This window comes from Gaeumannomyces tritici (assembly GCF_000145635.1).
Source record: "Gaeumannomyces tritici R3-111a-1 unplaced genomic scaffold supercont2.7, whole genome shotgun sequence".
NCBI classification, from domain to species: domain Eukaryota; kingdom Fungi; phylum Ascomycota; class Sordariomycetes; order Magnaporthales; family Magnaporthaceae; genus Gaeumannomyces; species Gaeumannomyces tritici.
Window position 1 is genome coordinate 1984360 of NW_008804551.1, and position 19202 is coordinate 2003561.

Genomic DNA, 19202 nt, shown 5'->3' on the forward strand with positions numbered 1-19202 from the left:
GGGGGAAGCCTGCACTAAGCCATGTTCTGCGCAGGGCCTTGGGGGAGTCTGGGTGTGGTTCTTGGTCGCCTCCCGGTGCAACGCCGCCTGACGGTAGAGCTGGATGTTTGCCAGCGGGCCTGGATGTTTCCTCCACCGGCTCAGGAGCAGCAGGCGTAAAAAGGAACGAGATCGATTCAGGTCCCGTCTGCCTGTTGTCCGCCCATGGCCAAGTCGGTGCCCCCTTTCCCGGCCCTCTCGTCCAGCTCTCATTTGTTTTTTGCATCCTGTTGCCATGCACACTGCCGGCCTGTCCCTCCCTTCTCCCGCTCGCCACCTGCCTTCCTCATTAGCCACTCGGGCCCCTCGGGATGATAGAGAACGTGTCTTACTCTGTCACTGAGACAATCAGCTCTCTCTCTCTCTCTCTCTCTCTCTCTCTCTCTCCCTCGCGAATGCTGTCCTGCGCGACCTTGACCGAGACATCCCGAGCAGAGGCGGCCTGGTGGGCCGATGGGGACATGATTGCTGGTCGGCCGGCTGGCTTGGCCACCGGCTCCGATATTCCCAGGACGTAGCGTGTGCGCAGATCAGATGTCAACACGGGGCACGCCCACATGGGGGTGTGCGCCATCTCGTCTTGTCACCTGTTTCCATCTTTTCCTCTGCTGCCGTGCCTGTTTGCCATCTATGTCCCCGGGGCCACAAGATGGAGCCCCGTTCTTGGTCTCCTCTCCTGCTGCGTGACACCACGTCTTGGCCTCTCGGGAGGAGATCAGCCAACCATCGCGCCGCCCCTTGCGAGCGTGCATTGCTCGGCCGTCGCACCGGCTTGGGCGTGTCTTTCTGCCCATCCAGCAATCTGTCTCTTTGCCTAGCGGGCTCCGGGAAAGGTGAGCGGGAGGACGGGGAGGGTCAGCACTGATTGGACCGTTGTCTCGGCCGTGGGCTTGAGATGGCCGTTGCACTGGGGGCGGGGAGGACGGGCACGTCGCACGGCCAGGGGTTCAGTTTGCGCCGAGAAGCTGCCAGCCTGGCCGAGCCCGCGTTTCCCCTGCGTCCCCTGCGTCCCCTGGGCAGTCACAGCCGGAGGCCAGCCGAAAGACGATCCTGTTGCCCCTTTTAGCGTGTCGAACGCAAGCCTGCGCAGTCCATCTGGGTATCTTGGCGGCTGACCAGCCAGGGGACGTGATTCGTGAATAACCCAGATTCGGTGTTTCTAGCGCCAAGGTCAGCTCGCCATTCTCGGGCCCTTGTTGTGTGAGCCAGCTCGTGGCCAATACAAAGTATGCACCTATCCGTTGTCGTTCCAAAGATGTTTGTCTGTCGTACTTGTTTGACGTGTTTGCGAGAATGTTTTCAGCTTTGGTACCATGTACTGGCTGGCCTCAAGCTGCCGCTTTTCCCTCTCTTGTGTCGCGTAGGAAAAGCGAGGGAATGGAATGGATACGAGAAGCGGCCATATTGCTTGGCTGATACGACACGTTCAAATCTCGGTCACCCCTCGGGGACGGCTGGCTGGTCCTCAATCACATCGCAAGGCGCTGTTGGTTTAAAAGCAGCTTTCAATTTCCGTTTTCTCCCCTCAGGGGAAATTAATAATGTTTACCAGCATAAAAAATCTTTCTCGCACCTAAGCTTAGGTCTTTAAATGAGACTTTTAATCTTCTGATGTTGGTCTGCGTGGTAATGCCTAACAACTTCCTTTCTCTCATTTGTACTTGAGGAAGGCGGCCCACGACAGACCGGTCTTGAATAAATTCTGGCAGCTGGGTCACAGTGGGATTCGATCCCAGGCTCTTCGGATGTTTCTCGGGGAAACCCCATCTTATCCTTTGGCTCTCTCTGCCACTAGAGTAACCGGGCTTGAATGCTCATAACCTGGTAAGCGAGTTTCGCGTTGGAGGTTCCCGTTAGTTTGGCTTTATATTGGTAGCGTGTGGGTGGGTACGCCCACACTTTTGCTGAGCATTTCCGTCGTCTGTCCCAATCAGCGGTCGTTGGTCCCATTTCAATTCCAATTTGCACTTGGTCATTAGGCGTGAAAGCCAGGGTAGAAGACAAGACCGAGTAGTGCCAACCACTTGTTGCCCAGGTAAACATCGATCCGTTTATCGAGTAGAAATGAAATGCAATGCTGTAGTCGACCGCTCTTCCTTCCCGTCGCGGCGTGACTTGTGCCGTATTCTGCGCTCAAAAAGCAGCCGCTCACAAGCCGAGGAGCCCTGGCTACAAGGTCCGTGAGGCTAGGATCATGGTAGCTCAGCTAAGGAGCCGTTGGGAAGAGGAAAAGGACCGGTGCTGACCCAGACGGTCAAAGTTCGAGGCCGCCTCAGACCAGCCACCGAGGGGTGACGCAACCCTAAAGGCGGCTATCAGGTGTATCTTTCTCTTGGACCTAGCCTAAAGGAGCTGGAATTTGGCGTCTTGCGGGTCGATATGCACGGGAATCCGTCCATGCCGCAGCTCGTTCGAGGCACAATGTGTTGCAGGATGCCACCTATACTGGCAGGGAGGTGGCTATTGATAAGAAGTTGGGGCTGAGCCCCTCGCCCGCGCAGTATTTCCGCTCAGCTGGAGGGCAAGTGCGACGAGGCGATATGAGGCCCTTTCCACTTTAGCACTTTTTAGGTCCAACAGACGCGCGTTCGGCCCCGCCCATCCACCATGCGGCCCCGCTAGCGGGCGAAAAAAAGCTTGTTTTGGAGATCCTTCTGTAACCCAGCCAGCCCAGGTTTGGTTAGCTGGATTTCGTCAGCGTCACAGCCACCCTTTTCCGGCTCCCACTTCCCGAAAGAAGCTTCATGCAGCTCGCTTCGACATTTGCAGGTCGAGTCCTTTAGGGTTAGCTAGCCAACAGTAAGGATAATTTTTTTTTTTTTTCCTTTGTCTTTGTTTGCCCAGCAGCCTGCCCCGTTCCTCCGTTTGCTTCCACCGATCACTGCCTCCAAGACTCACTTGCAACTTTGTGTTTACGCCCCGAGTCTTGCTGGAAACGATCGCATCAGTGGACCCGCCGATCCAGGAGAGCCCCTGCAAGCGTCCATCTAGCGGTACGAGCCAGGAAACGGTGAGGGCATGGGGCCATGGCAGACAGCTGGATGAGCCGCCCCGAGTCCAGACAACTCACGCTTGACCACATCAGCGTGCCTACAGCCAACCCAGCCATGCCCGGCCAACCACGCCCACGGGTACAGCCCGATGGCCCAGGTCCCCGGGTGTGATGGACGAGCGGGGAGCTGGGAGGCAACCTGCCCAACTGGGCTGGACAGGCTAGACAGCCCTTCCCTGTGTCGGATATGGCCGAGGCCGTTCGTGATTCCCACACCCAACCAAGCGGTGGGCGTCTTTTGTGTCATGCTGTACCCCCCGTTTCGCCGTGCCTCCTGCATTCGCACGACTCTCTCTGCCCATCGCCATAAGCGCCCGGCGCTAGCCCAGTCCATCCCGGGCGTTTCCTCCTTCATTGCCACGAACGACCTGCTGCGCCGGCCTAGTGGCTCCCCTTCAGGCGGATCCTTTCCCGATACGTGTGTCTTTTTGAAAACCACCGATAGCCTGCAGGTCGGGAACGCTGCCTTGCTCCTTTCGCCGGACTTGTCTTTTCTTACAGGGCTACTTAATCACCACGGAAAACCCACCACCCCCACGCCTTTCAGCCCATCTGAATCTTGGCTCTGACCCCGAGTCGCGATCCCATCCATCTTGGCAGCAGCCCTGCAGATCCCTGCAGCCATACAAGTACACGTTTGCCGCGGCTTGGTAGAGGGCGCATCCGCCAAGCAAATATCGACTTCACTTGCTCAACTTCCAACGTGACGCATCTATCCCGGTCCGCAGGGCGGCCGTCTTCACACACGCTCCACCACGGGGCCTTGATCATACGGAGAGCAAGCGAACTGGTGGCTCTGGCGCTCGGGATAACAATCATGGCGTCGAGACTTTTACTATCACTAGGTCTCCTTACCTATGTCGGGGCGACGGCCCTGCCTCCCACAGACGGCGGCTCGCAGGGCTTTGTGTCCTTCCCCATCGAGCACAAGAGGTCCCTGGTGCCGCTTCTGAGAAGGCAGGACACCGAGGTTCCGCTGTACAACATCTCGGTTCTCAGCTACCTCATCTCTTGTGAGCTCTTACCCTCCACCCCCAGCCCCAGCGCCTAGTAATGGCGGCTGCCAGGCCCTGTTGTCTTTTGCTGGTTTCTAATGCAAATGCGGTCTGTCAGTAAGCATCGGCACGCCTGGTCAGCAGACAAAGGTGGCCATCGACACAGGCTCCGACGAGCTCTGGGTCAACCCTCAGTGCTCTACTGTCCAGGTCAGCTCGCAGAGGTCCGAGTGTCAGGCCAATGGCCAATACCAGCCAAGTTCGAGCAGCACATCCAAGGTGTCAGATACGACCAACCACATCCCATATGGCAAAGGAGAGGTCACAATCCAGTATATCCAGGACTCGATATCCGTCCCAGACAGCTGTGAGTCCAACCGCCTCCACGCAGCTCTCCATAGACAGAGCTCGGAGAAGGAAAAAAAAAAAAGGAAAAAAGAACCTAACCCATCCCCGGACACACAGCCATCTCGATGACCAAGGTCGTCTTCGGCGCCGCCCTCAAGAGCTCCCAGCTGCCCGAGGGCATCATGGGCCTGGGCTTCGGCAAGGGCGTGAACCTGCAGTACAACAACTTCGTCGACACGCTATTTACGCAAAACGTCACAAAGTCGCGCGCCTTCACCATCGCCCTGGGCTCGGCCGACGCCAGCAACGGCGGCGCCATCATCTTCGGCGGCGTCGACGCCAAACGCTTCTCGGGCAGGCTCGCCCGGGTGCCCATCCTGGGCCCGCAGGGCAAGGAGACGATCCGCCGCTACTGGGTCCAGATGGAGGGCATCTCGCACGCCGGCAAGACGTACAGCGGCAGCAGCATGCCCATCGTCATCGACTCGGGCTCGTCCCTCAGCTCCCTGCCGCAGGGGGTCGTCGACCAGATGGCGAGCGACACGGGCGCACAGTGGGACAGCCAGGCCGGGGTCTACATCGTGCCGTGCAGCATCCTGTCGTCGGGCGGCTCCTTTGACTTTACGTTTGGCAACGGCAGCAGCAGCACCACTGGCGGGTCGTTGGCAAAGATCTCGGTCCCGTACAGCGAGTTCGTGTGGCAGGCCGGCGGCGAGTGCGCGCTGGGCGCCGTGCCCATCAAGAGCGGCAGCGGCGTCACGGCCCTGCTGGGCGACAGCTTCATGCGCGCCGCCTCCATCACCTTTGACCAGACGTCCAACAGCATGTACCTGGCCCAGTACGCGAGCTGCGGCGACGGGGGCGCCCGCGCCATCGCCGCCGACGCCGCCGGCCTCGACGGCATGGCCGGCGAGTGCGGCCAGGGCCAGGGCGTCGGGTCCGCGGGCGAGGGGGGCGGCGGCAAGAAGAACGCGGCGGGTAGCAGGGCGGCGCCCCCGCGGGCGCTGTGGGTTGGCGGCGCGGTTGCGGCGGTTGTGGCCCAGATCGTTATGGGCGCTTTATGATAATGTTTTTTTTGTTAGTCGGAGGTCCATGGCACTCGACCACTTGGCATAGCTTTTTTTGTTTTCTCCTGTTCATGCCGTAATTTCCGGGAGCAACAACAATCAGTGCTATTCCCCAAAATCCTCTCTTTCCCAAGCGCTTCGCCTTGTCACATTCGGGCCACTTAGACGGCAGTCTAGAATTCAGAGAAAACCCACGAGAGTAGACCCATAGATACCTCCAAGCAGCTAGTCAGGGGCTTGATCGTCTCACGAGCTCTCTTGTTAATGCGACTGGCTTCCCCATCCCTCACGAATGGGGACGCTACCCATCGGGTCGACAAACGTACGTGCTGGCGTTTACGCTGGTTGGCGTGGCGCCATCAACGTTTGGAGGCTCGTACGACCCCCCACCAGTTGGCCCCCTAGCCCCAAACACACTACACCAGGCCGTGGCGCCTGTCGACCTGGAATGACTGGCGGGAATGAGCGCCACACCGAAACCCGAGCGGTTGGCTGGCGCGGGCCTTGACAACTTGCTGGCTGCTGGAAAAACAGGTAGAGTTCGTCGGTTCGAGATTAAGATGGTGGTTATGGTAACGAGATACAGGTCCAAGCTGAACGAGCAAATCACACCATTACGAAATAGAAAGCCAAAAACCCCCAATGTCTATACCTGCCTGTGATCAAGAGAAAGAAAAGAAACGGTTTAAAATGTGCACAGAATTGAACTTGAAATAACAAGTCTGATTTCGCTCTCCTCCCCTGACCGTCTCCATGGAAGCCACTGACTTCCCTGAGCCGTAGCCGATTGAAATTGCCAAAGATGTTGTGAAAATAGCCAGCCCGCATAATATGCAAATAACACGCTTCAAGAAAAATGCTGCTTCTAGATCTCTTGCTGTTCGCTCCTCTCCCGCCAACCGCCGTCCGCCTGTCGGGGCTGCTGCTGTCCTTGTCGAAAGCCCCCACGTAGGGCGTGGGGAGGCGGTGTGCGGCAGATGGGGCTAGGGAGCGACGGCATCGAGTCTGCTCCTCTCCGTTCCGTGGGTATCCTCGCTATTAAGAATTTCGTTCTCATGCTCTCCTCTTTCTAAACACAAAGCCCGATTGGCGACTTTCGTTCAACTGTCGCTGGCGGTGGGGAGCATCATTTCTTCGGCGCACGGACGAAAGGACTAGATTTCCGAGAGCAAAGCATGTCAGCGTTCGATCAAGCGTCATCACCAGCCAGTCCTGTCCGAGCGCTGGAGGACGAAGGGGGCAACATACGCGCAACCTTGCGGTGTCGTGACACCCCAAAAGCAGTCGTTGCCCTGTTTGGGGACGACCATCTCGGGTGTGACGGGAGTGATGACGACCCATGCGCTAGCCATCGAGGCGCAGAGGGTGGCGATGGCGACGGCGACGGCCTTCATTGTATCTAATTCTTTCTCCTGCAGAGCCCCGTATACGCTGTCCCTGTTCGGTGGGAAGAGTCGGCGTCGACGGAGCGCGTCGGGGTTGACGTTTAGAGGTTCGACCTGCGATGGCGCTTTGCAGCTGAGAAAGCAAGGTCGTCGGAGTCGAGGAGCTGACCAAGGTGGCGCGGGTTCCGATTACGAGGCTATGTTCTGGTTCTTCGGACTTCGGGAACGATCGTGGGGGTGTCTTTTGACTTTCAGTCCAGCTGATTACGGAACTCGACCAGGAGGGAAGGGAAGGAGAGGGACCGGCCGGACGAAATGTAATGAAACTTGATATTGGGAGAAGGAAGGACGTGAGGTTGTCGTAGGACGAGAATATTAGTGGTGGGAAAGAAACGAAAGGCGATCACGAGAGAAGGGGGGAAAATTGGAGGCGCGGTCGCGAAGTGCGAAAAGGATTAATTGGGAGGGAGGCGATGGGAGCGGACAGGGCAGAGGGAGGGCGGCAAGTGGAAAATGGTACGATTGAAGGCGGATCCTGTAACAGAATCCGTCAGGGCTCGAGCCAAGGGGCAGGGGTGGGCCACACCTGGTCGGGCCAGCTGGGTTTCAGGAAGCTGACGAAACGGCGGTTCATTGCCTAGAGCCGTTCTAGTGGGATTGCTGTGGCGCCTGTGGCTGCTGTGGCTAGTTGCGACTGAAGGCCAATGGCGTGCGCCCATGGCTGGGGCCCAAAAGCCTTCTTCAAACGGCCGAGAGGCGTCGGAGCGATTGATGGCCACACTGGACGTCGCACCGTCTGGCACCTCGACCCATCGACATGCGATCCTTGGCCGCGTCGAGAATAGCAGCGGAAGGGGAAACAACCATGGAACCTTGCGGCCATCCTTCATGTTATTCTGGCTTTGTAATCGCAGAAACAAACATGCGAAATTTGACATTTGCATTCTCGATGAGGAACGCTGACGACGCCGCCGCCACCGGTGGAATCTTAGCCCAGCACTTCTTGGCCCAGCACTCGTCAAACTCATGGCCCGGGCCAAGGGCGCCAACCTCCACTTGGCACATTTGCCAATCCTCCAGTCTTCCAATGTTCCAACGACTTGCACAAGTCCTGGGAATGCGAGGCTGTTGGCAATGCGCCACATCCCCCTCTCCAGGCGTCTACTAGATAGTCCTTGGCAGCCCTCTGCTCGCCATCCGACATCTGTTCCATCGAGCATTGTTTTGGAGGGAACATGATATAGATCAGGGCTCTCCGCGCTATCGGGCCACTCGCAACTCGCTTGGCAACGGTCGGGAATGTTCATCTGGTCGTTGGCCGGCCCCTGAATCGAGCCACGCGTGCCCGCTTCTCTGTTCTATGTTCCTCGTCCCCCGTGTCACGCCAAACAACAAACGATTACCTTGCAAGTTAAGACGATTAACAAATATCCGGAAACATTCCCACTACTCAAACAACCAAAAGCACCCTCCCTCTCCGAGAAACCACTCCTAGCCACTTTGGACTATGCAGGAGGGACCGGCGCCGGCGCCTCGGTCCCAGTGGCGGCGCGGTTGAAGCCGGGCTGCTGCGGCAGGAACAGGGGCAGATAGCATGTGACCAGTGAGATGACTGTGGTTTTGCGGGCTAAATGTCAGCTCGTCGTCCTCATCGCCTGCCTGCTTCCGTTGGACAAACTTACAACCCATTCCGACGTTGAAGTATCCCGGCGTGGCCGCCGAGTTCCTGGCGTCTTCGCTCTCGCCCAGCCAGCTCTGCAAGCTGAACACGAGAGCCGCCCTGCGACCCAGCCGATTTTGTCAGCAAACGTACACCTGATGTTCACCGTCCGTTGTCCTGTTATGTATGCTATCCTGACACGTGTAGCATCTTGCCCCTCCACACGAACCCCCCCGCCGTCACCGGGATGATGCGGCGCAGGCAGAGCGCGCCGCAGCCAGTGGGGATGTGAGGGTGGACAAGACCCAATTCCCGCCGCGCGGCGCGTGTGGAGGGGAAGGCCGGTAGTCGAGAGCGCGAGCGCGAGGGGGGGATATAGCAACTCGGCGCGGGCGCTCTCGGAGGAGATGCTTCTCGGGAGGGAGGCTCACCATCCGATGAAGCGGTTGCGCAGGAACATTGCCGCCATGGGCAGCGTCGACGCCAGGGTGGACTGGAGGTCGGCGCCGTCCGCCTTGGGGGCCGGGACCTGATACGGGATGACTGTCAAGCCGCGAGGTATTAGCTGGTGTCTGGTATGGACTGGCGGCGCGAAAGCAGTCTACACGGCGCCACCAGCCAATGCGCTGGCGCACTGCGGCCGCCGGCAGGGACTGTGGTGTGGAGGGACGTGACTGGTGCAGTTCGTACTCAGGTCGGGCCGGCGCATCTCCTTCTTTACTGACGACATGGCTGGATATATCTGTGGTGATTGCGCAGACGGAGGGGTGAATCGGGGCGTCGCGTGGTGGTTGATCAAGCCTGCGGCATCCGGCCAGGTCGATATCTGGCCGAGCCAAACCCTTCTCCACAAGCCAAAGCAACGGAACAGCTGGCGTGGAGAGCCGGATTTAGTGTGTGGGGCAGATTATGCATTCCAGCTGCGGGTCGTCCTCCATGTCCTAGCCAATTACACAACACCTTATCATCGACCTTCGTCGCCATGTCCAATTTTGGCCAAAAGCTGATGAACACAAACATTGAATCAGCTTTCGGGCATCAGGTATATTATCACTGCGGTCGAGATACTACACCCAGCGACATCAAGTCACCAACCACCCGTCTCAAACGCGACCTAACCCCCTGAGAAGGTCGATTTAGTACACAGCTTTACCAGAGAAGGTCCACCTCCGAACACCGCGGCGGCGAGGTGGCATAAGAAATGTTGTTGGAGAGTACATACTACATACAGCCCAGGCAGAGCTGGGGTGAGGCGGGAGTACGTATAAGCATCACGACCAGAGTTGATCGCTGCAGACTATCCAAATGGAGTATATGCTATGCTTTATTAGAGTGTTAAGTTCAGCAGAGTGATGTCTCCCAACTACGCGCGTGCTGAGGGGACGATTTAAGCCCGTGACACCCAGAAGTACCGAATAGACAAGCACCATGGCCTATTTACAAAAGGCCCAAGTGCTTTTGAGTAACGCCGCCAAAGTTTCAATCACGGACATGGGGCTGTGGACTCCTCCAAGACGGGTATGTGGGCGAGAAGAGAGCCAGGATTCTGGCCGCATGGGGGTGGCCTTCGAGAGAACAAGATTATTGTACTACTGGCAGACATGTGATTTGAAGGTCTGCTTATGCGGATGGGGCGGTCCTCAATCTATGTTGCTGACTGCGTGGATCATCGCCTGCACCTTGGCAGCGAGCCCGATGCTGTACCAAGAGGGCGTCCAATCCTGCCGAGGCTGTTGGCCTCTGTTGTGTCGGCTAGCGCACGATCATACCACTAACGAGATATTTTGAGGCTTGTACCTGATCCTAGAATCACAATCCGCAGCTGTAATAGCTCGAGTGAGAGATCACTGCCTGGGTTGTCGCATACAAATAAAGAATAAAACTAGGGACGAAAAGAAAATATCACAAATGAAAGGAAAGTCGCGGAGACTCGGGATGGTCGGAGTGACAGCCATACGCGCTACTGGAGTTGGGCTCCTGGGATCAAAAGCAAGTGGCGAAGACTGGGGGCAAATATTGATTACTACCGTGTACTCAGCGGAAGTAGGACCACTGCCAGCCCAATGGAGCCTCTTGGACGCATACCGGGGAAACACAACACATGTTCCATTCCACCCCCTTTTCCCGGGAGGAAAAGTCTCGACCGCATGGCGATGTCACCGGCTGTCACGGCTGCCTCGGATCACAGCAAGCGATAGGGACTCTGCATCGATGGGACCTGTCAGATGGGACCCGAGCGCCCTGCAGCGCCATGAAGCGCGGGCTTTGTCCGGAGGGTTTGCTTCGGATAAAGCGGTAGGACAAAAGATACGCCCCAAGTAAGGCGAGGGCCGGAGAAGGCGGGACTTTACCCAGCGATGGTCCGAATTGCCCGTTGGCTGGGTCCATGCGCGTGGGATCCCTCCTTCCCCCGCGCGCAAAGTGCCAAGGGAACGTTTTTACCCTTTTGAGTTGTCTACTGTCTCGTTTGCACGGTATTCCCAATTAGGCAGTAGTATCAAGCCTGCAGAACCTACTCCGTATGGGATGTGGGATGGGGTGCCATTTTTTCTTCCTCTTCTTCTTCTTTGCTTGGCATCTCGCTCCGACAGGGCTGGCAGTGCTGACCTCTGGCTGTGGTTAGTTGCTGTGCTCGAGCTGCATGCGAACCAGGTCGACCTAACAAGGGCCTTGGCCCCCCGCCAGCAGCAGTGCATGCATGCCGCCTGCTCCGTACACCGCTGGGTCTTGTATGTAGGGCCAAGGCATCTTCAGGACTAGGTTGCAAGTCCCCCACAGTGACTGCCAGGCCGCATCGACGCATGCTTAATGCCTACCTAGGGATGTATGCGCAAGCACTTTGAGCTGGAAGCAATCGCCGACACCAGTCAATAAATAGAAAACAGGGTGGCAGTCATGCGAGGGCGTCGCATCGCTATCACTCTGGGGAGTCGGTAGGGAGAGGGGGAGTGGATCTAAGGGAAGCGGGAATTTCTGTCATGCTCTTGGAAGGAGGCGGGAACTTGGGGATGGAGTGGTGATGGATAAGTTTTTTTTTATCTCTATTTATTTCTATTTTATTGCGTTGGGCACTCGGGGTTTGTAATATCGTGCCCGTTGAACCTTTCTTGGCGGCACGCTGACCAAGCCTTGTGCACGTTATCCATCTGGGGGTGATATGTCGATTGATTTTGTCAACGTCCCTCTGGTCTGGTTATGGACGTGTCACGCCCGAATAAAAAAAAACGAGACACTTTTCAATTTTTGCCCCAGTGCATACCACCACCAATTGAAAAGTGTCACGTTTTTTTATTATTCGGGCGTGCGTGTGTACCATATCTTAGGTTATCATCCGCCAGAGTGCCGTTATTGAGCCAGAATGTCGTTGACGGGAGTGCGATAGTGGCTTTGCTGCAACAATGCCATTCAGGGGTGTCGCCGGGACATTAGTACTCGGGTTCGCGTCCACGTTGACGGCTCGTCAAAGCTACAGTGCGCCGGCCAGGAGCGAGCCCGTTTCGGAGGGCCGCGGGGAATGGGATGAGGTGCCAGCAGCGATTGGTGATGTGCTCGGCAGCGAGGCGGCAGTATGGAGTGTCATGTGCCAACGGATGTTCCATGGAAGTCTGAAATCCGCAGCACCAGGGCAGAGACAAAGATGGTCCAGGGGGTCCACGGCGGCACTTTCCCGTTGTTGCCGAAGTGCAAAAGGTAAAAAAGTAAAATAAGATAATAAAAAAACAATAATACAAAAGGCCGCGCACGTTCCACCACCACCACCAGACAGACACACTTTCTTGTAGTTGTTTGCTTCCCGCCCACACCACCCTCAGCCAGCCCCACCCCCCCCAGCAACTGCTGGCTTCATGTTCGGGCATCGGGTAGTCTAGCGCAGGCCAGTCAAGTGCTGGCAGAGGTTTACAGATCGACCCGAACTAGGAGTGTGGAGTGGACTCGGACCCTGGATTGCGCCTCTCAATCCAAAGAGCCAAGCTGGGACCTCGATCCCTCTTGAACCCATTTTGAACCCAACGGCGCAAGTCGTGCGGCGTCCCGGAAAGAACGCCACCATCCACTTCCGCTCGCGTCTCCGCCTGTTCCGTTGGGCAACGTCGCTTGCTTCGGCTTGTCCGGCTCGTGCAAGCTTGTCGTGTAGTTGCAGCGCCGGCGGCTGCCCAGATCGGTTCCCAGCTTGGTTTCCAGCACCCGCTCTGTGCTCGCTCTCTATGTCTTTGCCTGCAGTGTCCAGCTTCCGTGTTTCCTGCTAGCCCCATGTTTTATCTGGCCTTCTAATTTTTTCCCTCATCTGTGCTATCCAGTCGCACTCCACCCGCCCCAGATAGCGACTCCACCCAACCAAACAGGCTGGGCCCGACTGACCGTGCTTCCAGCCCCTACCCAACCAACTCGGGAAGCACGAGCCTGGTTATCCGCAATCCGCAGCGTCTCGGTAGTCAGCCGCAGCGAACTTCCCATCTTTGCCTGTGACTTCGACGACTAGGATATCGACCTTCCGACCCATCGCGTGCCTCATCTCTCGGCATTGCCCCCCGACCGATGCCGCCGTCGCCATCCTCGCCGTCCTCGCCGTCCTCGCCCGCCTTGCGCGCTTCGAGCCACGTCGACGACGTCTAACCGTCCCATCCATCGCCCGCGACAACACCCCCATCCCGTCACCATGTCGCCCATCACCCTTTGATGAAATGGCCCTGAGCCCTGTCGCCCGCGATGACCTCCCGGCCGCCCTTGGGCGTCCCGCCGCGACAGCCCCAGCGCTCCCTCAGCGGCCCCCAGCAGCGCCTGCCCGCCCCGCCGCCGACCCAGCGCACTCTGAGCCAGTCGTACCTACCGCACGATATCGCCGATACCACCGGCACCCCTCAGCCTCGCAATGGCACTTTACGGAGGGGCGGCTCGCGCCTTAAGCAAGAGCTATCCAATGACCTCCCCATCTCACATGTCGCCCTCAGCGACTCCCCAAACGCCATCGACCACTCAAAACCTTTCACACCCTCGCGAATCATGGCCATGGCCGACGGCGGCCCCGATATGGCCGCTGCTGGCCTGAGCCCCCACCCGTCTTCCGCCCGCGGCTTGTCTGCTGGCATGTCCATGCTCGATATACCGCCCTACGACATGCCGCATGCGGCATACCCCATGCCGCGCCGCCGTCCGCGCTTCTCCGTCCCCGACCGCAGACAAAAATCCGCCCCTGCGCCCACGCCCCCCGTCAAGAAGGATACGCGCCCGAAGCCCTGGACCTTCGAGGTGCCCGCCGTCGCTCCACGATACTACGCCCGAGGGCCGTCAGATGCGTCGGGGTCGACAACGCCCGCCAAGGCCGCAGGGGCGCCCGCGCGTGCTGTCTCGACCGGATCTGCCGGGGCTTCTGCCCTCGCCGCCGGCGCCAGCGCCGATTTCTTCCCTTGGTTGGGCGATCATCCCGAGGACCAATTCTCGGCAACCGTAATCAAGGAAGGCTATTTCGACAAGGCTCCTTCAACCCCAGAGACCTCGTCCGCCAAGGCACTCGTCTTCCAGACCCTGAAGCAGACCACCCGCCTGCAAGGACTGTCGGTAGTCTACACCGAGGTGCTGAGGCACCGGCGCACCCTCGGGTTGGTGAGCTCGCTTTCGAGCTTCAAGCCGCCGCCGCGCGTGACTCTAACCGACACCAAACGGGAGGTCTGGGTGAAGGACCTGGCTAACCCGGCCATTACCCTTCGCCGACTGAGCCGCACCATACCCCACGGCATCAGAGGTCGTGTCCTCCTGGACCAGTGCCTCAATAAAAAGGTGCCTATTGAGCGTGCCGTCTGGCTGGCCAAGTGTGTGGGCGCCAATGAGATCCGCGCCGTCAGGAGGAAAGGCACCGGCCAGAGCGCGCCTGCCCTCGCCATGGGAGGCGAGGCAAAATGGACTCGCGACTGGACCGTCTGCGTCGAGCAGTTTGTAGAGGGCACCATTACGGCCATCAAGTCGGAGGATTGGAAGTGGAGGGTCGACTATGCGTGGGTTCCCAATCCGGATTCTATTCTCACGACAAAGCAAACACACTAACCTTGCCATACTCTTGCACAGAATGCGCCTCGCACGACACCTGTCCTTTGCAGAGCTCTTGGACAAGGACCACTACTCCGAATGGCTCGTATCTGGCCTCGAAAACACCCACCTTGGCAAACTTCCCCTGTGGATGATCCTTACCCAAATCCACTGGAGGGATATTCTTCATCTCAGGAAACACGGTCGCCGACTAGTCGGCGCCATCCTCAACCACCTATCCAACACACAAGGTCATACAGACAGCGACATCTTACAACCTATAATCGGGCAGTTGAGGTGGTCGGTGTGCAGGCTCCTGGCACTTGCGCCTGAGAGTTTCGTGTGCCCTAGAACTTGGCTAAAACACCGGAGCCTCATTCAGGAGAGCCTGCCTACTGCAGACACCAGTTTGCAGGCCGCCTTCACTGCCGTCGACTCGCGCAACGAGCAGCTGGCCAGCAACTGCGTTCGCTCACAGCCAGCCGCGCGAGCTGTGCTCGTGAGGATACTCGACGCTACTCTCCACTCGCCGATACCCAAAGATCTCTCGAACCAATGCCTGGCCGTAACCAAGGACAGGGCGGCCGTCGCAAGGATATTACTAGAGTGGTGCACCTCACTACAGCGCCCCGGCCTGGCCAAGATGTACATCGCTGTCGGCCTGCTCAAGTCCTGGGCCGGCCTGGGCCTGGACATTACCGACACGATACTGCAGTTCCTCAGCACGACTTCGATTTCCGAAGCAGAGCGCAAGGACCTTGTATTCCGGCTGGTCACCGAGCTGGCCAGGGCCGACCTGTTCTCAACTCATCGCTATGTGCAGTGGCTCATTGCCCGAGGTGGCCTATCGAAGCCGAGCGATGTCGAGATGGACGGGCCCTGCATCACGCGCCTCCTCGTGGAGCTTCCCGACAGTATAATGAACGAGTCCCTGAGGAGTCTCCGCGCCAGCATGCTACGGCGCGCCTCATATCCGGTCAAGGATCAGAGCCTCGAGCTCGAGAATGCCATCGAGGTCATGAAACACATCCTCGGGATGCAGCCGGGCCCGGGTTACTACGCTCGCCGCTCTTCCGGGCCGCCGCCCATGTCGTTAAACAACTACACCAAGCGCCTGGCCAAGACTGTTTGCAGCGTCAAGCTGCAGGTTGCGTTCTGGCTTCGAACCACTTTTCTGGAGGTCTTGAAGCAGCAGCAACTCCAACAGCAACAACAGCACCTCAAGGGCGCCGTGGGCCTCCCCTCGGATGCATTCTTCTGCAGCTGCCGCCGGATACTGGAGGCATGTCAGGATTTTACAATGCTAGGAGATCTTCTCAGGGCACTTTCGGTCGCGCCGTCGGCGGACATCCTGGCGTCCTGCAGTGATACCTTGATGCTTCACTACCCGGTTTTCAACGCGACTGGTGTTCTCAAACCCCTGTTTGAGACCCTGCTGGCCAGGCTCGGCCCCATTGTTGCCGAGGAGCACGGGTCTGGGGTGCGGAGGTTATTGGCATCCCTGGCTGCTCTGGCTGGCAGGATGCCAGGGAGGAATGACCTAGCAGCAAGGCTGTCTCGCGATCTTAACAGATACGACAGGACCTCCGAGATCGATGCCTGCTCCCCCGTCTCAGACAACAACCCCGAGGCCGAGTTGCAGGAGGAAGGGGCGATAGAGAAGCTCCTGGCCAGCGGGACCAGCATCGACAAGCCCACGTTGGAAAGGCTATTCGAGCATCTTGTCGGGCTCTTGCATCAGTTCGGCGACAAGGATGAGGAACGACTCCGATACCCGATCGGTCTCCTCGTCCGTCTCCGCGTACTCGATCCCAAGCAGTTCGATTACTTGATGGCGATGTGGATCCGGGCGCAGAGCAGACGGCCCAACAGGTTGAACCCTCTGCTAGTGTACCCGCCCATGGTCAGCCTCGGGTGCCTGCCGTTTTCTCTAGTCTTGTCAGCCCTCTATGGCGAAATGCTCTCGGTTTCGGCTGCCACCAAGACTCCGGCCCAGCCCGCGCCCCCTATCAACCCCCCAGCCGGGTCTACTGTTAATCAGGAGATCCTGCAGCTGGTTTTGCGGCCCCTCACCGACAGATCCCACGTACAGATGTCGACAGACGAGCGCTATCGATTCCACACCCTGCAGAGAACCGTGATAAGGACGAACCCCAACGAACTCCTGACGCTCATCCGCCTGGCTGCTACCGAGTACGCCACATCCTCGGCCATGGGCAAGGCCGGCTTACCTCTAGCCAGCGACAAGCTCCGTGTCGCTCTACGATTCGCGCTGATGGAGCTAGTCCTGAACGATTTCAACACGGTGGCTCGCGTCCTGGCCGCCAAGCATACCGATGCAGGCGTGTCCCGTATCATTGAGAGGGACATGGAGATTATCCTAATGCCGGGAATCGAAGAGGACCAGAGACTGTCGTTCGATCAAGTGCTAGAGCTCTGCAACGAGCTGACGCTGCCATTTTGCCAGCTCAAACTCATGGCAAGCCTTGCATCAGAGGGAGCGATAACTAGTGCAGCGGGCGCGGGGGATCCAATCCAGCGGCTGCACTCGCAGCTCGATCTTTTCGCGCGCGCGATGGACAAGGCGATAGACGCGCGAAACATCACGTGGACTGGGATGCTAAGCTGCCTCAATCCTGAGATCACACAGCACCTGAGACAAAAGGCGCAGGCCCGGTTCCTAGAACTCCTTCCATCGCCCGGCAGGCTGCCGCACCTCTCGGATGTTGAAATCGCCGATAGAGTCCAGATGGCTGAGAGCTTGGTGTCCGTGATCGACATTATCATCCGGGGCGGGTCCACGGGCAAGTCGCCACCGCTCGCCTCTTCCATGGTCGACAAGCTGACGGACCTGTGGGAGATACTGGCGACGACTGCCGCTCGGAGCCGTGCAGCCGAGCTAGAGTTTGACTCGGCCGAGGACGAGGACGAGACTGCCGCGGCCATAGCGACATGCGACGCCATCCGGAGGCATTGGCTCCCTCAACTTCTGACATTTATGACGCTGCACACGGCGACGCTGGATCCACTCAAGGCCAGTGTTGATTTGCGGGCCAGAGCCATCATAGTGCTCTCCGGGATCGCCATCGAGCTTGGCAACGGGGAAGGGCCTGGTTACGATGACGCCCACCCCAAAGCACCTCCACAGTCCTCCGCGGGAGCCGCGGACCATCAAGCCACACCCGCAGCGGAAGCGACGGTACCGCTCTCGCAACGTGTTCTAGACTTGGCGCTGGTATTGGTGGACAACCTGCCCGAGGAAGTCCGTGCCAGTGTGGCGCGGGCGCTGCGGGAGCACACGTCGGACGCGCGCCTGAGATACTTGACCAGCTGGACGGCAGACCCGGCCGATAGGCACTTTCTTGTCCCGGTTTCCCTTGTCACTGGGGCGGGCGCCGGCCAGCAGCACCAGCCCCAGGTGACGGCGCCCTCGGGAGCGACGCCGACAACTCCCACGCCGCTCTCAGCCGGTCCGGACGGCCGGCAACCGCAGCAACCCCCACCGCCACAGCAGCCGCCGACCCAGTTCAAGGGGAGACCTTTCGCACCTAGGAGGTGGGAACTCCTTAACGAGCCGACGCCCAACATTGGCGAGAACGACAGCAGCCTGAGCCTGTCGCTGTTCCGGGCATCTAAGCTACAATGAATGACGGGACGACTCTACCATCACCAAGCAGATATAAACATCTGAGCATTTCTATAGCATTCACGGCACTTTCTTATTGAGTCTTTATTGTCACCATCATCGCCATACCTGTTTCTCCTTTCTCCTTTCTGTTTCTTTTTCTTGGTTATCAGTATTCACCACCACTGCGCGCGTGGCAGGGTGGTGGTATTCATTCATTGCGCAGCGTTGATACACCCTTGGGTTTATTACTGACTTTGGTTCTTTTTTGTTTTGCAGGGGGAAAGCGCTAACATGCTTTGTGTAAAGTTTTACTTTGTTCTTTTTGGACATGAATTTCTCGTCCACGGAAACCTAAAGACGTCTTGATCACATCTATTTTTTTTTCCCTTATCTGTTCTTAACGCTACATGCCGCTGACGGGTTGGGAACTACGGGCGATAGAAGAGAAATTCAGAAGGCTTTGTAAACATGCCGCACGGCCTTGTCCTTCCTGATGAATATTCCTTGTTTTTTTTCCTTGCCTCTGTCTCTAGTTGTTGCTTTTCGCTACTTTACCTGACTCATCTGATTTGAGCATCCCCCGCTCGGCCTTTTCTGGTTATCCAATTCTGTACACTTGCAATGCCGGTGTCACATATGGTGTTTTATTTACTTCGGTTGGTTGACGGAGGGGTTGACTAGCCTGGTGACGTTTTAGTAACTGACGGGGAATATCCATAAATATATACGACAATCAAGTCACATTTCTATTCAGCTCTGTTCCTTTCCCATCATCTAGGACCGTCGCCTGGCCGGCCGGCTGGCTAGGTGAGGGATTAGTGAGATCACATCCATAACCAGCCGAGAATCCCGAGTTTCTGGGTAAGCAATGGTCAGGAGCAGCAGCTCTGGCCGATGCAACCCAATCGGAGGCTTTGTTGAGCTTGTCGACGCATAAATGGGCCGTAAATAGATCACTACTTGGGCTGAGTTAGGCTTGTTCGGCTTGGTGAGGCTGAGGCGCAGAA

At 57.9% G+C, this 19202-nt stretch overlaps 6 protein-coding genes across 6 annotated transcripts; 3 read left to right on the forward strand and 3 right to left on the reverse strand.

Annotated features, from left to right (window-relative positions):
• Positions 1-853: 853 nt before the first annotated feature.
• GGTG_11960 (hypothetical protein) lies at positions 854-1354 on the reverse strand (the record flags this gene model as incomplete). The annotated part of the gene is made up of 2 exons (XM_009229851.1): positions 854-1089; positions 1312-1354. 2 exons carry the CDS (start codon positions 1352-1354, stop codon positions 854-856), a joined length of 279 nt encoding a protein of 92 aa, XP_009228115.1.
• Positions 1355-2848: 1494 nt separating this feature from the next.
• On the forward strand, positions 2849-5834 carry GGTG_11961 (hypothetical protein). Its single transcript, XM_009229852.1, has 3 exons — positions 2849-4104; positions 4205-4453; positions 4552-5834. The coding sequence occupies exons 1-3, from the start codon at positions 3909-3911 to the stop codon at positions 5496-5498; spliced, it is 1392 nt and encodes a 463-aa protein (XP_009228116.1). The 5' UTR covers positions 2849-3908; the 3' UTR covers positions 5499-5834.
• Positions 5835-6627: 793 nt separating this feature from the next.
• On the reverse strand, positions 6628-6895 carry GGTG_11962 (hypothetical protein; the record flags this gene model as incomplete). Its single annotated transcript, XM_009229853.1, has 2 exons — positions 6628-6655; positions 6750-6895. 2 exons carry the CDS (start codon positions 6893-6895, stop codon positions 6628-6630), a joined length of 174 nt encoding a protein of 57 aa, XP_009228117.1.
• An 886-nt stretch (positions 6896-7781) lies between these two features.
• On the reverse strand, positions 7782-9392 carry GGTG_11963 (hypothetical protein). The gene is made up of 4 exons (XM_009229854.1): positions 9237-9392; positions 8978-9089; positions 8569-8666; positions 7782-8498 (listed from the first exon to the last, which is right to left on the reverse strand). Exons 1-4 carry the CDS (start codon positions 9274-9276, stop codon positions 8392-8394), a joined length of 357 nt encoding a protein of 118 aa, XP_009228118.1. The 5' UTR covers positions 9277-9392; the 3' UTR covers positions 7782-8391.
• Positions 9393-9974: 582 nt separating this feature from the next.
• GGTG_11964 (hypothetical protein) lies at positions 9975-10334 on the forward strand (the record flags this gene model as incomplete). Its single annotated transcript, XM_009229855.1, has 1 exon — positions 9975-10334. One exon carries the CDS (start codon positions 9975-9977, stop codon positions 10332-10334), a length of 360 nt encoding a protein of 119 aa, XP_009228119.1.
• A 2588-nt stretch (positions 10335-12922) lies between these two features.
• On the forward strand, positions 12923-18948 carry GGTG_11965 (hypothetical protein). Its single transcript, XM_009229856.1, has 2 exons — positions 12923-14536; positions 14607-18948. Exons 1-2 carry the CDS (start codon positions 13254-13256, stop codon positions 18211-18213), a joined length of 4890 nt encoding a protein of 1629 aa, XP_009228120.1. The 5' UTR covers positions 12923-13253; the 3' UTR covers positions 18214-18948.
• The last annotated feature ends 254 nt before the right edge of the window (positions 18949-19202 follow it).

Excerpts from the sequence above, each read along its gene's own strand:
- GGTG_11965 (XM_009229856.1), top strand. The coding sequence starts at position 13,254 with ATGACCTCCCGGCCGCCCTTGGGCGTCCCGCCGCGACAGCCCCAGCGC. Across the intron at positions 14,537-14,606 it reads AAGTGGAGGGTCGACTATGC|AATGCGCCTCGCACGACACC; the intron begins GTGGGTTCCCAA and ends ACTCTTGCACAG.
- GGTG_11963 (XM_009229854.1), bottom strand. The coding sequence starts at position 9,276 with ATGTCGTCAGTAAAGAAGGAGATGCGCCGGCCCGACCTGA. Across the intron at positions 9,090-9,236 it reads GATGCGCCGGCCCGACCTGA|TCATCCCGTATCAGGTCCCG; the intron begins GTACGAACTGCA and ends GCGGCTTGACAG. Across the intron at positions 8,499-8,568 it reads CTTCAACGTCGGAATGGGTT|TCATCTCACTGGTCACATGC; the intron begins GTAAGTTTGTCC and ends GCAAAACCACAG.
- GGTG_11961 (XM_009229852.1), top strand. The coding sequence starts at position 3,909 with ATGGCGTCGAGACTTTTACTATCACTAGGTCTCCTTACCTATGTCGGG. Across the intron at positions 4,105-4,204 it reads TCTCAGCTACCTCATCTCTT|TAAGCATCGGCACGCCTGGT; the intron begins GTGAGCTCTTAC and ends GCGGTCTGTCAG. Across the intron at positions 4,454-4,551 it reads GATATCCGTCCCAGACAGCT|CCATCTCGATGACCAAGGTC; the intron begins GTGAGTCCAACC and ends CCGGACACACAG.